Source organism: Sus scrofa, chromosome 6, assembly GCF_054392235.1.
Source record: "Sus scrofa isolate SSC_HxYL_T2T_F1_AM1 chromosome 6, Sscrofa_HxYL_maternal_Yorkshire_Landrace_v2.0, whole genome shotgun sequence".
Classification (NCBI taxonomy): domain Eukaryota; kingdom Metazoa; phylum Chordata; class Mammalia; order Artiodactyla; family Suidae; genus Sus; species Sus scrofa.
The window spans coordinates 146,284,068-146,305,409 of NC_139388.1; the positions used below are offsets into that span (position 1 = coordinate 146,284,068).

General features: G+C 39.7%; 1 protein-coding gene across 1 annotated transcript in view; it reads right to left on the reverse strand.

Moving 5' to 3' along the window:
- Positions 1 to 21,342, reverse strand: part of LOC106507647 (uncharacterized) — a 209,155-nt gene that overhangs the window by 148,563 nt on the left and 39,250 nt on the right. Inside the window, exon 3 of the mRNA XM_084965714.1 lies at positions 12,216 to 12,337. Within this exon, the coding sequence (XP_084821840.1) occupies positions 12,216 to 12,337 (122 nt within the window). The remainder of the gene's footprint in view (positions 1 to 12,215; positions 12,338 to 21,342) is intronic.

Genomic DNA, 21,342 nt, shown 5'->3' on the forward strand with positions numbered 1-21,342 from the left:
GGAGTTTTTATTATTAACAATATTAGGTGTCTGAAGTTTCACTGGAATTATTTTAGAAACGCAGATGATCAGACAGATGTATGCTGTCTGTGAATATGTGAATAGTAAGTGACAGAAATTGTAGCTGGGATAAATCACCTTAAACTTATACATCTTTCTTTCTGATTATGACATGCGATGAAAAATGAGATACAGCTCCAAAGAATACGAATCTTTATTTATGAGCACTGGTACATATAAGTATCATATTGTACAATTTTATGCCCAGAAATTATTACTATCCTCATACTTTACACTTATTTAGTGTTTATTATGTGCCAGACACCACTAAGTATGTTATATGTATTCATCCATTTAAACTTCACAGCAACCCAATGAGGTAGTTATTAACATCTCCATTTCACGTGCAAGAAAACTGAGATACAGAGAAATCAAGTAACCTTCCTTTGTTTATACATCTAGTAAGTAGCAAAGACTGAAATTCAAGTAGGCTGGCTACAAAGCTCATGCTCTTAGTATGCTACACTGCTTCTCAATTAAGAAGGAGAAAATAAAAAATAAATACGATGGAAAGGAAAAGTCAATGCTACCTTTCAGAAATCTGTAACATTTTATTTTATTATTAAATTGTGCTCCCCCCCAAATTCACATGTTGATACCCTAACCCCAGTACCTCAGATGTGACTGTATTTTGAGATAGGCACTTTAAAGAGGTAATTAGGATTAAATGAGGTCCAATGAGTGGACCCTAATCTAATCTGACTAGTGTCTTTTTATAAAATGAGGAAATATAAAGACCATGGGAGGACACAGCAAGTAGGTGGCCATCTGCAAGTCAAGGAAAAAGGCCTCAGAAGAAAATCAGCCCTGCTGACACCTTGATCCTGGACTTCTAGTCTCCAGAACTGTGCCAAAATTAACATCTGTTATTTAAGCCACCTAGTCTGTAGTATTTTGTTATGGCAGTCCTAGCAAACTAATACATATTTTAAATATCAGAGCTGAGTTTTTAAAAAAATATTCTCAGGCATTCCTGCTGTGGTGCTGTGGATTTAGAATCTAACTGCAGAGGTTCAGGTCACTGCAGAAGCACAGGTTCAGTCCCCAGCCCACGCAGTAGGTTAAAGGATCTGATGTCACTGAAAGCTGTGGTGTAGGTTGTAGCTGTGGCTCAGATTCAGCCCCTGGCCCAGAAACTTTTACATACCGCAGGTGTGGCCAAAAAACAAAAACAAAAACAAAAACATATATATATGTATATGTGCGCTCAGACATTATTTCTTCCTAAAAAGTTCTCAGTGGGAATTCCCACTATGACTCAGTGGGTTACAAACCCAACTAGTATCCGTGAGGATGCAGGTTTGATCCCTGGCCTTGCTCAGTGGGTTAAGGATCCAGCATTGCAATGAGCTGTGGTTTAGGTCACAGACGCAGCTCAGATACCACATTGCTGTAGCTGTGGCAAAGGCCAGCAGCTATAGCTCCAATTTGACCCAAGCCTGGGAATTTCCATATGCTGTGGGTGTGGCCCTAAAAAAAAAAAAAAAAAAAAAGACAAACGCACACAAAAAAGTCCTCAGCTTGGCTGAATCCTATTTCCATACTTAGCTGTTCTTATGGTGTCATGTTTATATAAATATATTCTGCACTGAGCTAGATCCAGGCAGGAACTGTTTCTTCATCATCTTTAAATCCCTTCAAGACACACAGGTGCCTAGCTTTGTTTACTTTTTCTTACTTGGTGCCTAAAATTGCTATCCTTCCTGTGGATCTTTTTTTAAGACCAATTCTTTCCTATTCCATATTCCTGTGGCTGCCATCCAAATTCCTTCATCCAGAGATTATCTGATTCACATATATGCAGTTCAAGAATTTTATCTATCTTCCCTAAATAAGCAGTAAAAGCTCTTCAAAACAAAAGCTTTTCACACAGCGCTGAAGGAGAAAAATTGGTGTTCCCCTTTAAAATACTAGGGATCAACTCTGTTCGGTCTCTTGGGTTACGAAAAAAAAAAAAAAAGAATGGGTGCGGATGGGTGGATGGGTTACTTTGCTGTTCTCAGAAATTGAAGGAACATGGTAAATCAACTACACTTTATTAAAAAATTAAAAAAAAAACAAAGAAAAAACTATGGAAAAATTATGGGAAATTATAAAGCAGCACAGTGGTGAATTAAAAAAAAAACCTCTTTGGGAATATTAATAAACAGATGCTTTTCTCTTAAAGAGAAATAAAGATTTAATTAACAACAACAACAAAAAAAAAAAAAATACTAGGGATCAAGCTTTTGAGTCTCTAGGAATTCTGCAAAAAGTCTTAGGATCATGTCATTGTTAAGTCCTAGCTAAAAAGGCCACCAAGTGCTTGTTTTAGCCGGGAGCAATTACTCAGGATTCTTAGAAAATTCTCTTTTTAGATGAATAAACTCACTTCTGGCTCCCTGAAAGCTCTTTCTAACCATCCCTCACAAAGCTTCTGAAATTTTTTTTTTAATTTTTCTTTTTCTTTTTTTTTTTGCCTTTTATGGCCACGCTTGCAGCATATCAAAGTTCCCAGGATAGGGGTCAAATCAGAGCTGTAGCTGCCAGCCTACACCACAGCCACAGCAACACACGATTCGAGCCACATCTGTCACTTGCACCACAGCTCACGGCAATGCCAGATCCTTAACCCACTGAGCGAGGCCAGGGATCAAACCTGTGTCCTCATGGATACTAGTAAGCTATCTTTCAACTAAGCCACGACAGGAACTTCCCTGAAACTTCTTTAAATGAGATTCATTACCTCTTCATACTTTCTGAGGTGAGTAGGAATGATGAAGTCCTTGGTAATAACAGTCCATTTGATCAAACATGACTTACAAAGAAACAAATCATGAAGGTAGCTTCCTAGCAAATATGATTCTAATGAATGAAGAAAGGAGATATAAACAAAACAAAACAAAAAAAACCGAAATCCATTGAAAGACAAGCCATTTCAATTTATGACATCTTCAGAGACACACTGCCAAGACAGAGGTGATAGAGAATTGTAAGTGAAAGGTGTTTTGCCTAAATCAAGCATGTTTACATAAAAGACAATGTATTTACAGTACAATGTGTGATTTATTAGCTATTCTAGGTGCTACAAAGCAACATTAGTTTGCCCATTTTCCTTCTGAAGGGTACAGTGTATGAATAGCTACAGAGATCTTACCTGTAAGTCTCAATTTGGATGCCTATCTGAATTTTTTCAGTTATTAAAAAGCTATACATTGTAAAACTCAGTATATTTTAAGAATTCTCATACCTACATATCTAATGTCATTTTTTAAAAAGATTATTTTATAGTATGTTTTCCATACTCTGAAAATACTGTAACATTGAAAAGGTGGTCAAGCAGGAAAATAATTCAGGTATGAACTACAGAAATGACAATAGCACACAGGGTAGACTTCTGCCAACTAAGAAGTAAATGAGGTCAGTACCTTACTGATGGCAGAATGATGGCAGAGCACATCTGGTGCACAGAGCCTGGGCTGAGAGTCAAGAGACTTGGGCTGTATCTCAGGTAGGCTACTGGTTCATGAAGTGACCTTGAGCAAGTCAATTAGCCTCAGTCCCAAGTTCCTCACCTGTAGCAATGAGATATGAATATTCTTAATACATGGGAATGTGTCAGAATTAATGGTTTGTTATGATGGTAATTGGTGGAATAAGGAAATAGCCAGATAGATTTCCTGGCAATGAAGGCCCTTTCTCCCAAAATTTTGTCTGTCTTTTCTGTTTTAATTTTTCAGGGGAATTTTACAGTGGAGTCTAACCAATATATTTGCCTCAGAAATTCTATTACAAGAAGTCTAAGACCATTAGAATAACTTGCAGATCAAGAAAAATTAATTTGAATAAACCTACTACAAGGGACAAAATAACTTTAATAAGAGTCTTAGTAGCTCTCAAAAGGGGAATGTCAGAAGAGAAGATGATAAGTAGATAGATAGATATAGATAGAGATAGGTAGATGAATAGATGTATAGATAGACAGACAGATCGATACATACATACACATGGATACATGATTTTGAGGTCCTGGCTCAAACAGGCAAATCTTTCAAGGTGAAGAACTGATTGGACAAGTTAATTAGCAATAGTCTACAATTGGTAGACAAAGAAAAACAATAGTTCTGATACAAGTTTCTCCTAAGTAAGCTCTTGTTGCATAAGCAAACTCTTCACCCAGGTGAGACAAAAATTGTCCAGAAGTTAGAAACGTCCTGAAGCAAACGGTAAAGTTACTTGATAATTTACAAGTATATCTTATGTATCATTGTATTTAAGAATTTTCTAGAACAAACAAATAAGTCAAGACAGGCATTCTCAAATCTTGGTACTGTGGTTACAGAGGGCCATAACTATCACAGAAATTGGTACCAAAAAGTGGGAGTATTGTTATAAAAACAAACAAAAACCCTTAAAATGTGGAGGTGGCTTTGGAACTAGGTAATGGGCAAAGGCCAGATGAGTTTTGAAATGTTAGAAACAAACCTACATTGTCATGAATGGATAATTAATGGTGAATACTGTGCAGACTTAGAAAGAAAGAAGAAAGTTATAGAGAAAGCCTCGGTCTTCTTAGAGAAAACCTAAGCCACTATGAACAGAATGTTCATAAAAATATGGACAGTAAAGGCCATGCTGAGGTCTCAGACAGAAATGTGGGACATGTTATTGGACCATGGAGGAAAGGTGATCCTTGTTATAAAGTGGCAAGGAACTTGGCTGAATAGTATTCATGTTCTAGTGTTTTGTGGAGGGTACAACTTATGAATAATGAAATTGGATATTTAGCTGAAGAAATTTCCAAGAAAACTGTTGAAGATGTGGTTTTTCTCCTTCTGATTATAGCAAAAGGTAAGGAGAGAGAAATAACTTGAAAATTGAATTATTAACCAAAAAGAAATATAAATTAAAGACCTGGAAAACTCTCAGCCTATCCATACTGCAAAAAATGAGGGACTGTGTTGGGAACAGAACACTAGAGGTGTGGCCAAGGGATCATGACCATTTTAATAAGGCGATTAGTACTGGGATTAACCACAAGCTTAGTCAGCCACACCAGCTGGAAAGCTGCCAGTTTGAACTGAAAAGGAAAAACAGGAAGGTATAAAGAGGGATGTTGAACTTAAGATTTTTTAAGACAGGATCATGGAGCTCTTCTGCTGTGAACATGAACTATTCTTAAATACAAGGGAAAAATGACCCTGAAAGTGATTCAGAGATCATCAAGGGTGCCTCCTTGGTTTCAAAAGGGAGAACAATCACCCTCCTTTTAACTGGATGGAAAACCCCTGCTTGGCAAAGCTGTTGGGGCAGGAACCTCTCCCTACCCTTTCTTGGCAGTGGGTCTAGAAGGTGGGACAGAGCCTGGAGGACACAGCACTGAGTCAAAGAGGATTATTCTCCAGCCCAAAGATCTCATGGAGTTTGTCTTAGAGTTTGGACTACTTGGGACCAATTATCCCTTTCTTATTCTGTATCTTTCCTTTTGGAATGGATGTGCCTATCTCACCACTGTATTTTGAAAGTATACTACAGGTTTACAGCTCAAGATGTATTGTACCTTGAGTCTCATTCACATCTGACTTAGATAATACTTAGAAGACTCTGGATTTTAGATTCTACTGAAATGAGTTAGACTTTGGAGGCTGTTAGAATATAATAATTTGTAGTTTTCACACAAGAAGAACATGAATTTTGGGAGATCAGGGGCAGAATGCTACAGACTGCATGTTTATATCCTCTCAAATATGTTAAATCCTAATTCCCAAAGAGATGGTATTTGGAGGTGGGGCTTTTGGAGGTGATTAGGGCTTAAGAGCAGAACTTTTATGAATGGGGTTAGTGTCCTCCCTTGACCCTTTCACTAAGTGAGGACATAGTAAGAAGACAGTCGACTAAGTATCAGGAAGTGGGTCCTACCTAGATATTGACTCTGCCGAGAACTTTACCTTGGATAAATCTCCCAGCCTTCAGAAATGTGAGAAATAAGTTTCTGTTGTTTATAAACCACCCAGACTATCGTATTCTTTTAAAGCAGCCCTAACAGAACTAAGATGATCATGTTAAGATGGTCATTCTCAAATCTTAGGACAGACAGTCAAGCTGTGTGGTCACAAAGGATCTTAATCGTCGCAGTAGGACATACTCTAGTTATCTCCATAGGATACTCTATGAAAAAAGCAAAAAGGAACACAAATACTGAAACAGGAGAGATAATAAGAAAGAAAAGATAGGAAAAAGTAGTAGTTTTCTAGTAACAAAACTAGATGGGTACAGGAGTCAAATACAAATGGCCTTTGTCAGAGAAGTCTGTAAGTATTCATGGGTGTTATAACAATGGTGACAATACAATTTGCATCCAAATTGAGAAACATTTAGAACTGAAAAAGAGGGAGTTCCTTGGTGGCCTAGTGGTTAAGGAATCAGCACTGTCACTGTTGTGGCTTAGATTACCACTGTGGCTCAGGTTTGATCCTTGGCCTGGGAACTTCCACATGCTGTGGGTGTGGGCAATAATAAATAAAATTGAAAAGGGGCACTAAAATAAGTTATAGGCTTTAGCTTATTTACAACAATATAACCAAGATCCCAGGCAAACCTATAGTCATCCACAGTACAGCCTAAACAAGCAAGTTCCAGTATAAAATGCAGAAGAAACTATAGATGTAATTACTATGGACAGACTTAGTTTCAGCTCTGACATGTAAAGCGCTTGAAAGTCACTCCCAGGGCTTCCGTCGAGGCTCGGCGGAAACGAATCTGAGGACACAGGTTTGATCCCTGGCCTCGCTCAGTGGTTTAAGGATCCAGCATTGCTGTGAGCTGTGGTGTAGGTTGCAGACACGGCTTAGATCTTGTGCTGCTGTGGCCATGATGTAGGCCAGCAGCTACAGCTCCAATTCGACCCCTAGCCTGGGAACCTCCATACGCAGCAGGTGCAGCCCTAAAAAGACACATACTCACACACACACACACAAAAAGAAAGTCACTCTAATTCTTACAAGAAAAAAGTTGAACAAATTAAAAATCAACGACTTTTCTTGGATTTTCTTATCAAAGAATTGAGGTCTCGGTAAAACTGAGAGAAGTTGAAAATCCACAGTTGTGTGGGTTTTTTCCCTTACCATCCAATTGTCCAACACCAGCTAGAGACCCTACCATGTGATTCAGACACTGTCTACCTAAACTTGGTGTCAGATCTCTTAAGGGCTCAGTTCCACAAGATGCCCTCACTTCGGATGCCAATCACAAGTCTAAGCCTCACATGTCATCCAGCTATAAATCAAGGATTCCTATGATCTCTTGCTCAGGTTCAATAATTTGTTAGATTGACTCAAAGAACTCAGGAAAACACTGATTTACATTTACCAGTCTATTGTAAATAAAAGATATGATAAAGGATGTAGACAAAGAGCCAGATGAAAAGGTATAAGGGTAAGGTCTCAAAGTGTCCTGAGTGCAGGAATTTCTGTCTCCTTGGAATTTAAATATGCCATTCTCCCAGCATACAGTGTTTTCACCAAACCGGAAGTCTCTAAACCCTTTTAGTTAGAGTTATGGAGGCTTTACCACATAGAAATGATCAATTTTGAAACCAAGAAGACAGCCCTGATGATCTCTGAATCACTTTCAGGGTCATTCTTCCCATATATTTCAGAACAGTTCATGATCATAGCAGAATAACTCCAGAATGGTCCTGTCCTAGAAAATCTAAGTTTTTAACAATTTTAATAATTAATACTCTTTTTTTTTTTTTTTTGTCTCTTCAGGGCCGCACCCACCGGCATGTGGAGGTTCCCAGGCTAGGGGTTTAATCGGAGCTACAGCTGCCAGCCTACACCAGAGCCACAGCAACGCCAGATCCGAGCCGCATCTGTGACCTACACCACAGCTCACAGCAACACTGGATCCTTAACCCACTGAGCAAGGCCAGAGATCGAACCAGCAACCTCATGGTTCCTAGTCAGATTCATTTCCACTGTGTCACAATAGGAACTCCCCAATACTCTTTTAAAGTATTAATATAATATAGAATTTTCCTCATTAAATATTTCAGTTATTTACCCTCAGCTTTTATTCCTTCATTTGTATCAAATCTTTTTTCACCCTTGGAAAGGTCACTATGTTCAGCCACTGTGCTGGTCTAGACTGCAGGCAGTAATGCTAGGCTAGCAAGTACCTACCTCTCAGTTCACTCCCATTTATACAGGGTAAGGTGACACTGGTGCAGAATTCATGGGCTTTTTAACCACTAGGCAGTATAGCTGCATTCACTGTTAACCCCAATTTTGCCAGATGGGGTAAAGGCATAACCCACCCACTGGGCCCTTCGAAGTTCTGACATAAAGGTTTAAAAATATAGACACAGTTTCTTGCTTAGGAAGCATCCCTGCTTCCAGCATTAGTAGTTGAACCCCTGGTCCTGTGACCATTGCACTGAGCTGGGAAAAGACAAAACTGAGATGATATGGGGAGGAAAGAAAAAAGTATACCAGTGTCCTTCTCCCCTTGGCAAGAACTGCATAGCCAGGATCCTCTTCCACCACCTCTTCCCCAGATCCACCAGAAAAACAGAGGAATCTCTCTAGTGGGAATATTCCTTTAATCCTACTCCTCTTGAGTGTAAGCACACTCTCATGAAGGTGTGTAAGCCAGCACTTCATGCCCGTATCTCCCACTTGTTTTAGACAAACAATGTTTTAATTACTCATCCCAATTCTCCATCAAGTTATTACTCAGAGGAGGATATCTCCCTGTCCCCTGTTGGTATTTTAAGCTATAAACTGTGTCCTTGATCTGAAGACATATGACTCAGAGTTCAAACTGATGCATTTGCATCTACTACCCAATAAGCAAATCCCAATCCAGAGTCAATATCTATTCTAGTCAAGACCTATTTGCAGCACCCAGAGCTACCAGCAACAGTCTAACTGGTCAGCCATGTTCAGGACCTTCCCACATAGCCACATAGCCATCTGTAATCTCTGTTTCTTTTGCTGGCAGACAGAAGAGTTCTTATTGGCATTTTCAGAGAGGACATTTTAAGGGCTGATGTCCAAATTCAGCCCATCTTTACATTGCTGCAGTACCTCCATGTCCACTCATTTCAAAGATTGAGGTGGCTACCTTAAGCAATCACATGGGAATATCTGCTTATTGATTGCAATCGCCTTCTAAACCTGGAAGGAAGCTGTGATGGGGGATCAACACGTCCTACTTTAATGCACCCCTCAAATTTCCACAGTGATTTCCATAGGGCTGTGATTCACATGGCCATTCCTGTAAGAGGTCAGCTTTCCACTGCCCTCCTGACTGATTATATGGTCAAGCCACTGGCCATTGCCCATGAGTCAGTAAAAACCCAAATGTCAAATATAGGGGCTTTTATCACTGTTCAATTCTTCCATCAGTGCTAGGAAAACAGCATGCAATTCAGCCCACCAATTGTAGGCTGATCTGTTTTTACTTTCTTCAGAGTGGCAGCCTTCAAATAGGGCATTATCTATTCACTTTGGAACTACCATCCACAAACCAAGAAGCTCTTTATTGTTCAGTCAAGAGCTAATCACAAGACATTGCCCAAGTGATGATAGAAAGCAGCAGCTCCTCACATAGTTCCAGTGTCAGTCCTAGCGGAAAAGAGGCTCCTTGCTTGAGAATACCTCTCCTTGCATTCCCTGGATAGCATGATGCTGTATAAACCATTTCCATTTTATTATGGAAATCTTCTGGGCACTGCAATTCCCATTAGAGTATCTCTCCAACATCACTGACACATCATGGGTATTTCAAGTTTAGTGGCAGTTTCAATTAACATCCAGTAGCAAGCTAGTAATTGCTTCTCAAATGGAAATTCTCCAGTTCAAAATCCCAGTAGTCACTGCGGGGAGGTACTCACAGGCTTTTGCCCTAAGTTTCTGTCTCTGCTATCACAGAGAGAATTCATCTCTATCAGCATTCCAGCTTCTACTCTACACTCTGTGAGTCCAGACAATCTTACTGATACCTATTAGCATAAAAGTCAAATTTATAAGTCTTCTGTTTTACAGGTAGGGGAAACAATCCCCTGTGATACAATGACCAGTACAAACACAGCCACTTCACATAAAGCCTGCTCAAACCTACCAGTTTTTCCACAAATTTTTACTTTGATTCCATCAACATGTACATTCCTAACTGTACCTTCCAATAGGACTTCATCAACAAATTTTGGTTTTACAGTACTAGGTAGGGAAAGTGCTCCCCAGTCTGACATAATATTCACTCCCATAAAATATTCAGGTAAATGAGACACAATTTCTTTACATAATGACTGTTTAAATATTCAACTTTTATAATGCCGTCAATCCTTAAATTTTACATGTTATTTCAATCAAATTTTAGCTCTAGTGATGGCTTCTTCAAAGGGTTCTGGTACCACTGCGTGTGGGGCTCTGACATTATGGTGTCCCAGGAATTTCTCCATCCCAAGACAGTTTATCTACTTGTGTACAGGGGCTTTGGACCCCCAGCAGGGTGTCAAAGGTTCCCAGGCCCTTCTGTCAATCTTTATCTGGATTAAGTTGTCAGCCTACTGCCCCAAGGGTTTGCAGATCAGGTTTCTCATTGTAATCTTTGCCTTTTGGCTAGCTAAATTTCTCTGGACTACGGTAAATTACAGGATTGTTTTGGGTCTTTAATGTTGGGGGTCCAGCCAAGGGTTGCTTTGGCCCACCCAACTTTAAGAGTCTTATATTAAGATCTTTGTTTTAATCCCATTTTTAATTTAATCCAGCAAAAAGGCCATTAGACTGAAGTGGTTCTAATGCCTTGGCAGCCTATGTAAGCAAACAAAAAACCAAGCCTGTAAATGCCACCAAGTTAAGAAATCAAAACCTGAGGACAACCAATCACAAACAGCTGACTACTCTTTCCCAGAGAAGGCAACCACCTAAACTATGGCCAATCAATTTGTTTCCCTGCTTTGCTACAACTTTTCTGTAAAAGTCTTTCCCCTTTTCTTTCGGTGAAGAGCTCCTAACCAACCGCCTCTGGTTTGGTGCTGCCTGATTCAAATAGATTTTTGCTCATAAAAACTCTTAACATTTTTAATATGCCTCAATTTATCTTTTAACAACATCAATGTTAAATTATTCATTTATTCAACCCATTTTTAATCACCACCTAAAGATTTCTACCTTGCTGTTGATTCTTTTTTCCTCTTTGTTTCACTCCTATTAATATTTGCTTTATTCACAACACTTCTTAATAATGTTAATTTTTTCCACCTTCATGGGGAGGAGTCCCCTCTGCCTTCCTGCATTCTCTTGTTAATTAACCTAACATGTTTATCAATATCTGTAAGATCCATAAGGGGAAGCCGAGACAGCAAACCTGATTAGGTTTCCTGGACTGCTGTTTGAATTTGCAGAAGTAAAGTTATATGGAGTGTTCCTGCAAAAGGGGAACACAGCATTCATCACAGCATTAACCGTAACCTAGGTAGCTGGCACATTCAATGGGTAAATATCCTGATCATAACAAAGTCAGTCTCACATTTATAGAGGGAACTGGGTAGTCCCATTCTCAGTGTAAAGAGACTTTACTGTTACTTTCATCCAGTTCCCCAGACTAGATGTTCCTTTGGGAACAGTTTCTGTGTATGGATTATGTACAGCTATCAAATTATTCAATAGTGAGCTGCAGATCTTGTATCAACTTAAAATGCTTTTCCACCCTGCAGTATTCAAAACCAAAGACAAGGCCCCTAAATTATCCCCACAATTCATTTTAGTAAAAAATTTCAGTGAGCTAATGATAATATAATTTACAAAACTAAACAATTCCTTCACACAATACCCCCTGGTTTCACTAGTTTCTTGGTTTTGCCTTTTCCCCATGTTAACTGCCTTCCTGACTACCGGAGATCTTAGAGGTAATTTCCGTTGTCCTGGCATACTTTTTCCTTTTGTGGGCAGCTTTGAAACTAGTGGCATAGCTCAAATTACCTCAAATCTGAGCTTGATACACCATCAAGGTCCACCCAGCATTTTCATTCTTTTTAGCTATTACGGATAACAATAACCAGGGGATTATATATTTCATTTTCTTCTTCTTAGTTTGCATTTCCTTACACACCCAGTGAACCAACTTCCCAGAAGTTGTATCCATTTCTAAATTCCACTGTTAACTTTTACCTTTAGTAACTGAACACAGCATAGCTGCTACTCGATTATATAGGTGATCATGCGGCCACTCAGAAATCAAAGGTTCTTCATCCCCCACACTTTCATTCTTTCTCTTCACAAACCACATGTTTCTGTGGGGAAAAAAAGGTAAAGAAACATAGAACAAGTTTAATGAATAGAAAAAAGTTTAAAACATAATAAAGATTACTTCAACTATATCCATAATCACTTTATATGTGAATGTTATAAACGTACCATTCAAAAGACAAATTGTGGCGTTCCCTTGTGGAGCAGTGGATTAAGGATCCAGCATTGTCACTGCAGTGGCTTGGGTTGCTGCTGTGGCACAGGTTTGATCCCTGGCCCAGAAACTTCCACATGCCATGGTTGTGGCCAAAAAAAAAGAAAAGTGCAGATCATCAAACTGGATAAAAAACAAAAAACAAGATCCAGCTCTATGTTGTCTATAAGAAATCCACTTTAAGTAAAGGTTAAATATCTCTTAAATATACTGATAGGTTAAAAGTAAAGGAATAGAGAACATATACCATGCTAACATTAGTTAAAAGAAAGCTGGAATAGCTATATTAAAACAGGCTTTAAACAGGGAAAAATTACCATGAATAAGATGGAACATTACATAATAATTAAGGGATCAGTTTTCCAAGAAGACATTATAATCCTTAACTTTCATGCATCTAAAAACGGAGCACCAACACATGAGGGAAAAACTGACAGAACTACAAGGAGAAATAGACAAATCTACTATTACAGTTGAAGACTTCAATACCCTCTCTTTCATCAATTGATAGATCAGGCAGGCAGAATATCAGTAAGGATATATTTGACCTGAAAAGCACCATTAATCTATTTGATTCATTGACATTTATATAATCCTTCATTCAATGTCAACAGAATACACATTCTTTTCCAGCTCCCATGGAACATTCACCAATATAGACTATGTTCTTGGCCATAAAGTATGTCTTAACTAATTCAAGAGTAGAAGTTATGTTCTCAGACCACAATAAAACTAAACTACAAATTATTATTATTATTATTATTTTGTCTTTTGTCTTTTTAGGGCTGCACCTGTGGCATATGGAGGTTCCCAGGCTAGGGGTCAAATCGGAGCTGTAGCTGCCAGCCCACACCACAGCCACAGCAATAAGGGATCCGAGCTGGGTCTGTGAACTACACCAGAGCTCATGGCAATGCCAGATCCTAACCCACTGAACAAGGTGAGGTATTGAACCCACATCCTCATGGATCCTAGTCGGGTTCATTAACCATTGAGCCACAACAGAAACTCCCTAAACTACAAATTATTAATAGAAAAATAATGGGGGAAAAAATTTCAAATTTTTGAACCTTAAAAAACACTGTACCAAATAAGACATAAATCAAAAAAATAAATCTTGGGATTTCCCGTTGTGGCTCAGCAGTAATGAACCCAACTAGTATCCATGAGGATGTGGGTTTGATCTCTGGCCTCACTCAGTGGGTTAAGGATCTGGTGTTGCTGTGAGCTGTGGTGTAGGTTGCAGACGTGGCTCAGATCCTGTGTTGCTGTGTATGTGGCATAGGCTGGCAGTGGCAGCTCCACTAGCCTGGGAACTTCCATATGCTACATGTGCAGCACTTAAAAAACAAAAAAACAAAAAAACAAAAAAAAAAAGCAAAACAAAAATTTCAAGAGAAATTTAAACATGTGCTTAAATAAAAATTAAAGTACAATTTATAAAAATTTGTAGGATACAGCAAAAGTAGTGCTTAGAGGGAAATTTATAGCATTACTAGAAAAAGTATCTAAATAAATAATCTAGACTTCCATTTTAGGAAACTAGAAGAAAGATAAATTTAATCTTAAAAGCATAAGAAAAGAAATAATAAAAATTAGAGCAGAAAGCAATAAAATTTAAAAGAGGAAAACAAGAGAAAAAAATCAACAAAACCAAAAGTTGGGTCTTTGAAAATGTCAGGAAAATTGATAAACCCCTAGCCATACTAACCAAGATAAAAAAAGAGAACACAAATTTACAAATACCAGAAATGGGACATGCAACGGGCACTGAAAGGATAATAATGAAATGCCGTGAACAACTCTATGCCCACAAATTTGATAACTTAAGATGGAATGAACTAATTCCTTGATGAACAAACTATCAAAATTCAAATGAGAAGAATTAGATAATCTGAATAGACCTATCTTTACCTATTTAAAGAAACTGAATCAGAAATTAGTCATTCCAAAAATGAAAGCACCAGGGCCAGATGGTTTCACTGGTATCTACCAAACATTTAATGAAAGAAAGACACCAATTCTACTCAACCTCTTCCAAAAAAAAGAAGCAGATGGAATACTTCCTAATTTGTTCTATGAATCCAGTATGTACCCAATACTAAAATCAAATAAAGACACTATAAGAAAGGAAAATTACAGACCAATGTCACTCATAGATGAAAAAATTCTCAACAAAATATTAGCGAATCTAAACCAAAAATAAATAAAAAAATTATAAACCATAACTAAGTGAAATTTCTTCCAGTTATACGAAGGTTGAGACAATATTTGAAAACCAGTTCATATAATCCATCACATCAACAGACTACAGAAGACAGAAAAATCCTATGGTCATATCAATTGATACAGAAAAAGTGACATAATCCAACATCAATTGATTAAAAAAACAAAAACAAAAACAAATCTCTCAGAACACTAGGTAGACATTGGGAAGTTCCTCAACTTGATGAGGAACTTCTATAAAAAATCTATAGCTAACATCACACTTAATGGTAAGAAACCAGATGTTTCCCCACTAAGAGTGGAACAAAACAAGCATGTCACCTCTCACCATTCCTATCAACATCATTCTTGAAGACCCAGCTAGCACAGTAAGACAAGAAATAATAAAGATGTACAGATTGGGAAGGAAGGAATAAAACTATCTTTGTTCACAAATGACATGACTGTCCATGTAAAAAAATCACAAAGGAACAATAACAAGAAAAGCCTCCTAGAACTAATAAGTGGTGGTTATAGCAAGGTTGCTGCTGGATATTAGCTTAAGATGCAAAAACCAATTGCTCTCCTACATGTTAACAACAAACAGTTGGATTTGAAATTAAAGCACAATACATTTACAACCCCAAAGATGATATACTTAAGTATAAATCTAACTATAAAACTCTGACAATAGAATTTAAAGAAAATCTACTTAATATATTTGAATTATTCTCCTCTAATAGGAAAAATGAATACAACAATGGAAGGGGGAAGGAACTATTTTGTTGAGCATCTATTATATGCCATATATTATGTAAAGAACTGTTCAGATTATTTTCACAATTACAAAAATCCTGTAACGTGTATATGACTATCACTGCTGTATAGTTAAGGAAACTAAAGCTCAGATAATAGCTACAGTGGATGGTTAAAAACCTTATGATACATTATTATAATGCAGCTTTGATTTGACCCCTATCCTGGGAACTTCCATATGCTGAGGGTATAAAAAGACAAAATAAATAAATAAATAAATAAAATAAAATAAAATAAAAAATTTAAAAAAAGACACATACAAAAGGAGTTCCTTCATGTCCCAGCAAGTTAGGGATCTGGAATTGCCACTACTGTGGCTCTGGTTACACCTGTGGCTTGGATTTGATACCTGGCCCTGGAACTTCCATATGTCGTGGGTGCATCCACCGAAAAAAGAAAAAAGCACATACAAGAAGGTTAACTGCAACCCTATTCTTAATAACCCAATGCTAGAAATAATGCAATAATCATATACAGTACAATGAATAAATAAATCCTAACATATTCATACAAGGGAAAACTATAAAACAATAGCAAAGAATGAACCACAACTATGTGCAACATGGATGAATCTTACAAAGATATTTTTGAATTAAAGGAACTAGACATAATATAAATAATTACACATAAATAAATTTCAAAAACACAAAACTAAATTCTGGCATTACTGAATAGAGGGGTTACTACTTAGAAGAGAGCCGGAGACATATTTCTGGAGTGCTAATCTGTTTCATTAGCTCAGTCATAATTACATGGATATATTCACTTTGTGAAAATTCATTGAGTTGTACACAACTGCGATTTTGCATTTTCTGTAATGTTCAATTATTCAATAATGGTTAAAATATAAATTAATTGCAGCTATAGTATATAATGAGAAACACATTTTTCATTTGTTTTTTATAGCTTTCTGTATTTTCCAACCGATTTATGATAAGTAAAAATTCCTTTGTTAATGGCTTTATTATAGCATAATTTACATGGATAAAATCAACTCATTTTAAGAATATAATTCAATGAATTTGGCAAATGTATAAACATGTATAAACACCATACTCAAGACACAAAACATTTCCATCTCCCCAAAAAGTCCCTAATATCCTTTTGAGATAAATCCCCCTGTCACCCTGTCTGATCACTGGTCTGCTTTCTGTGGCCTTTCCTAAAAACTGCACATAAATGAGATTACAGTATAAAGTTTTTTGTGTCCGGTTTCTTTCACCTTGTGTGATGTTTTCAAGATGATTCCATGTTATCCTGTGTATCAGGAGTTCTTTCCTTTCTTTTACTGAGTAGGATTCCACCATATGGATATAGCACAATTTGCTTAGTTATTCAGCAACTAAAAGACATTTGGATGGTTTTCTTTTCTTTTTTGATATTATAAAGTGACTAGGAGCATTTGAATCCATTTTTCTTTCTCTTGGATAAATAATTAGGAATGGAATTCCTCAGCTTTACAAGTACATGTTTAATTTTACAAGAAACTGCCAAACTGTTTTCCAAAATGGCTGTACAATTTTGTATTTCCAGCAGCAATGTTTGAGAGCTCAAGCTGTTTCACCACCTCACCAACACTTAGCACTACTGGCTACTTTAATTTTATGCAATGGTATCTCATTGTGATTTTAATTTGTATTATCCTGATGACTAGTGATGCCTTTTGCATATTTTTTTGATTAAGTATATGATGAAATATTTTGCCTATTTTTAATTGGATTGTTTGTGTCTTATTTTATTGTTTTTTTTTTTTTTTTTTTTTTTTTTTAATGGCTGCACCTGTGGCATATGGAAGTTCCTAGGCTAGGGGTCAACTGGAGCTGCAGCTGAAGGCTTACTCCACAGCCATGGCAGCACCATATCCAAGCCACAACTGTGACCTATGCTACAGCATCTGGCGATGCTAAATCCTTAACCCACTGAGTGAGGCCAGGGATCAAACCTGCATCCTCACAGAGACAATGTCAGGTCTTTAACCCACTGAGCCATGAAAGGAACTCCTGTTTGTCTTCTTATTGTTGAGTTGTAAGAGTTCTTTATATATTCTGGATACAAGTCCATGTCAGATATGTCATTTGTCTTTTAATTTTATTTTCTTTCTTTTCTTTTTTTAGAACATGTTTGAATATATTTTTTGGTCAATAGCCAGAGCCTAGAAGGCAGAAAGGAATGTGATGAGATCAAAAACCCATCACTCACCAACTCCTGGGTAACACATCCTGTGGCATGCATGGTGCTCTCTTGGTTTCTGGCTTTTCCCTCCTGTCTTCAAGATGGGTGAACCCAAGAAAATGTGGCTGTGAGGATGGACACTCATCCACTCAGGTCCTGTTGTGAGGCATGCCTACCCCCAGCAAAGTGATTGTCCCACCCGAACCATGGGGTGCTCACAGGCCCTCATCCTTGAAGAGTGAAAGATTGTATATCTGGATATGGCCCAGCAGGATCTGTCCTCACTGCTCCAGCATCTGGAGAACCTGCTGCAGGCCCTGCTGTCTTCCTTGGCTTTGTCTTTTCATTTTCTTAATGAAGTCTTTCAATGAGCAAAAGATTTTCACTTTAACAAACTTCAACATATCTACTTTTAATGGTCTATGCTGTTTGGGCAATGTTCCCTATATAGAAAAACATGTTATATAAAAAGGAACTGACATGGAGTTCCTGTTGTACCTCAATGGGTTAAGGACCCGATGTCTCTGTGAGGATGTGGGTTTGATCCCTAGCCTTGTTCACTGGATTAAGGATGTGGCATTGCTGCAAGATGCAGCACAGGTCGCAGAGGCAGCTCTGATCTGGTGTTGCCGTGACTGTGGTGTAGGCCTCAACTGCAGCTCCGACTCAATCCCTAGACTGGGAACTTCCATGTGCCAAAGGTGAGGCCATAAAAATAAATAAATAAATAAATAAAAAGGAGCTGACAAAGACTGAAAGGTTAAAGTTAAGCAATCTAATGGAGGGTGACTCAAATCCATAGATTTAGACCATCTATTTACATGACTAAAATGTACTGTTTGGTCTAAAAAATGGATACAATGAAACTTCTTTGCAGAACAGACACTGATTTACAGACTGAAAAATTTAAGATTACCAAAGGAGACAGACTGAGGCGGGAGGGAAGGGCTGCAGGTTTGGGATGGAAATGCTGCAAAATTGGAAGAGAGGACAAGATGGCAGAGGAGTAGGGAGACACGCTCGCCCTCTCCCACAAACACAACAAAAAAAGCACATCTACAGAATAAATGACTCGCACAGAACAGCAACCAATCGCTGGCAGAGGAACCTAAACTCCAATAACGGCAAGAAGTTCGTGACATTACTGGGCAGAACGGGAGAAAAGAGGAGAGTGAGAGAAGGTGAATCAGAGTGGGATGGGCGCTCCCAAAAGGGAACTGCGGAGGAGAAAGGGTTCCCGCACCCTGGAAAGTCACCTACCGGGGGAAAGATCAAACAAACCGGAGAAATCTCCAGATGCAGAGAAGAGTGTAGCAGTAAGTTGGAGTACGGAAAAGCCGATCAAGAACCCAACGGACCATCTGAACTACGGGCACAGTCACCAAAAATTGAGATGCCTGGGTGGGGGCTGGGCACCGAGAGCTCGCCTCTGAAGGTTAGTCCCCGAGAAAGGGCCGGGCGATGCCTGGGTGGGGGCTGGGCACCAAGACCTCGGCCCGGAGGATAGTCCCCGGGCTGGGGGGGTGGGGCGGAGCGGAAACTGCTTGGGAGGTCTAGAAACCATTTGACGGGGCAGAGACTGCCTGGGAGACTAGAAAACAAAGCTGTCGCAGAGGAAGGGAACAATACTCTAGGGGCAGGGAAGTGGAAAGCCGCATCAGAGCGAACCTGGGAGAAGAGCCTGGTCTGCGCCCGTGCTGGGGAGGGGAGAGAAGAAGGGGTGGGTCCCCATAGAATACCCCCCACGCTACAGCAAGCTTACAGGCCCGCTAGCTAGTAGAAAGCTGTGCTTCCCAGTGCATTCCCTCCCCCCACCCCCACCACCCCCTACGCTCTTGCCAAACATGGGGCTGCCTGCCATCCAGGAGGGCTGGCCTCAACAATTGCCTGAAGCCTACCACCGCAGGGGCTGTCCCTGCACAGGCCTGCTTGCCCTTTGGAGGGGCTACACTTCCGCAGAGCAGCACCAAACACCACCAGCCCCCGAGAAAAGGTCTGCAGCCCAGAAAAGCTAGAACAAGCCTAGCCAAGCCATAAATAGATCGGCCTAATTCTTGGACGGTTTTTCTGAGTCGGGCTGCCCCGGGGAAGAGCCTCTTGGGTCTCCAACGGCCCTGCTACCCGCCCAAGCCCCCAGGGGGTGCTGAGACCTAGTGGACCAGCTGCATAGGACTGCCAGCTCCAGGCAGGACCCCCTGCAGCCCAGAAAAGCTGCAACAAGCCTGGCCAAGTCGGGAAAGGATCTCAGATGGTTTTTCAGAGTCGGGCTGCCCCGGAGAGGAGCCTCCTGGGTCTCCAATGGCCCTGCTACCCTCCCAAGCCCCCAGGGGGTGCTGAGACCTAGTGGACCAGCTGCATAGGACTGCCAGCTCCAGGCAGGACCCCCTGCAGCCCAGAAAAGCTGCAACAAGCCTGGCCGAGTCGGGAAAAGATCTCAGACAGTCTTTCTGAGTTGTGCTGCCCTGGGGAGGAGCCTCTTGGGTTTCCAGTGGCCCTGCTACCTGCCCAAGCCCCCAGGGGGTGCCCCACTCCCACAGAATAGCTGCTCAGCACCACCAGCCCCCTAGAAGAGCCCCTGCAGCCCAGAAAAGCTGCAACAAGCTTGGCCAGACTGTGAAAAGATCCGCCTACATTCTCAGGCTGTCCTTCTGAGTTGGGCTGCCTTAGGGAAGAGCCTCTTAGGTTCTCAGTGACCCAGATAGCTGCTCCAGCCCCCAGGGGGTGATGCACCCCTGAAGAGCAGCTGCCCAACACCGCCAACCCCCTGCAAGAACCCCACAGCCTAAAAACACCAGAGCAAGCTCTGCATGACCAAGTGAAATCTGCTACCATCGTGGTGTGGACCTCCCAGTCCTGTCTGCCCTCAGGAAGCCCTCCTTTGCTTCAAAGAAACATTGTTAGCCCCATCAACACTCCAAAAAAGCCACATTGCCTCAAAAAAGATTGACCAACAACGCCAGCCCTCAGGAAATATTCCACGGCAGTGACAAGGCAAACACTGCCCGATAACAGAGAGTACAACTCCCTCAGGAGAAAGTAAACAACAAGCAAGATGAAGAAGCTGAGAAACCACCCCCAGTCAAACCAACAGGAGAACTCACCTAAAACAGTCAACAATGAATCAGATCTCTGCAGTCAGACAGACCTGGAGTTCAAAAGAGAAATAGTGAAAATACTGAAGGAATTAAGAGAAGATATGAACAGTAATGCAGATACCCTCAGAAAGGAACTAGAAAATATAAGGAGGAGCCAAGAAAAACTAGAACATTCATTTGCAGAGATGCAAACTGAACTAGGGGCAGTAAAAACCAGAATGAATAATGCAGAAGAACGAATCAGTGATATGGAAGATAGAATAATGGAAACCACTCGATCTGGTCAACAGACAGAAAACCGAATCAAAAAACTGGAAAGCAATATAAGAGACCTATGGGATAATATAAAGTGGGCCAATCTACGCATAATAGGAATTCCAGAAGGAGTAGAAAAAGATAAGGGGATGGAAAATATATTTGAAGAAATTATCGATGGAAACTTCCCAAAACTAAAGGATACTGGATTCAAGATACAAGAAGCACAGAGGGCCCCAAACAAACTGAACCCAAACAGACCCACACCAAGACACATCATAATAAAAATGGC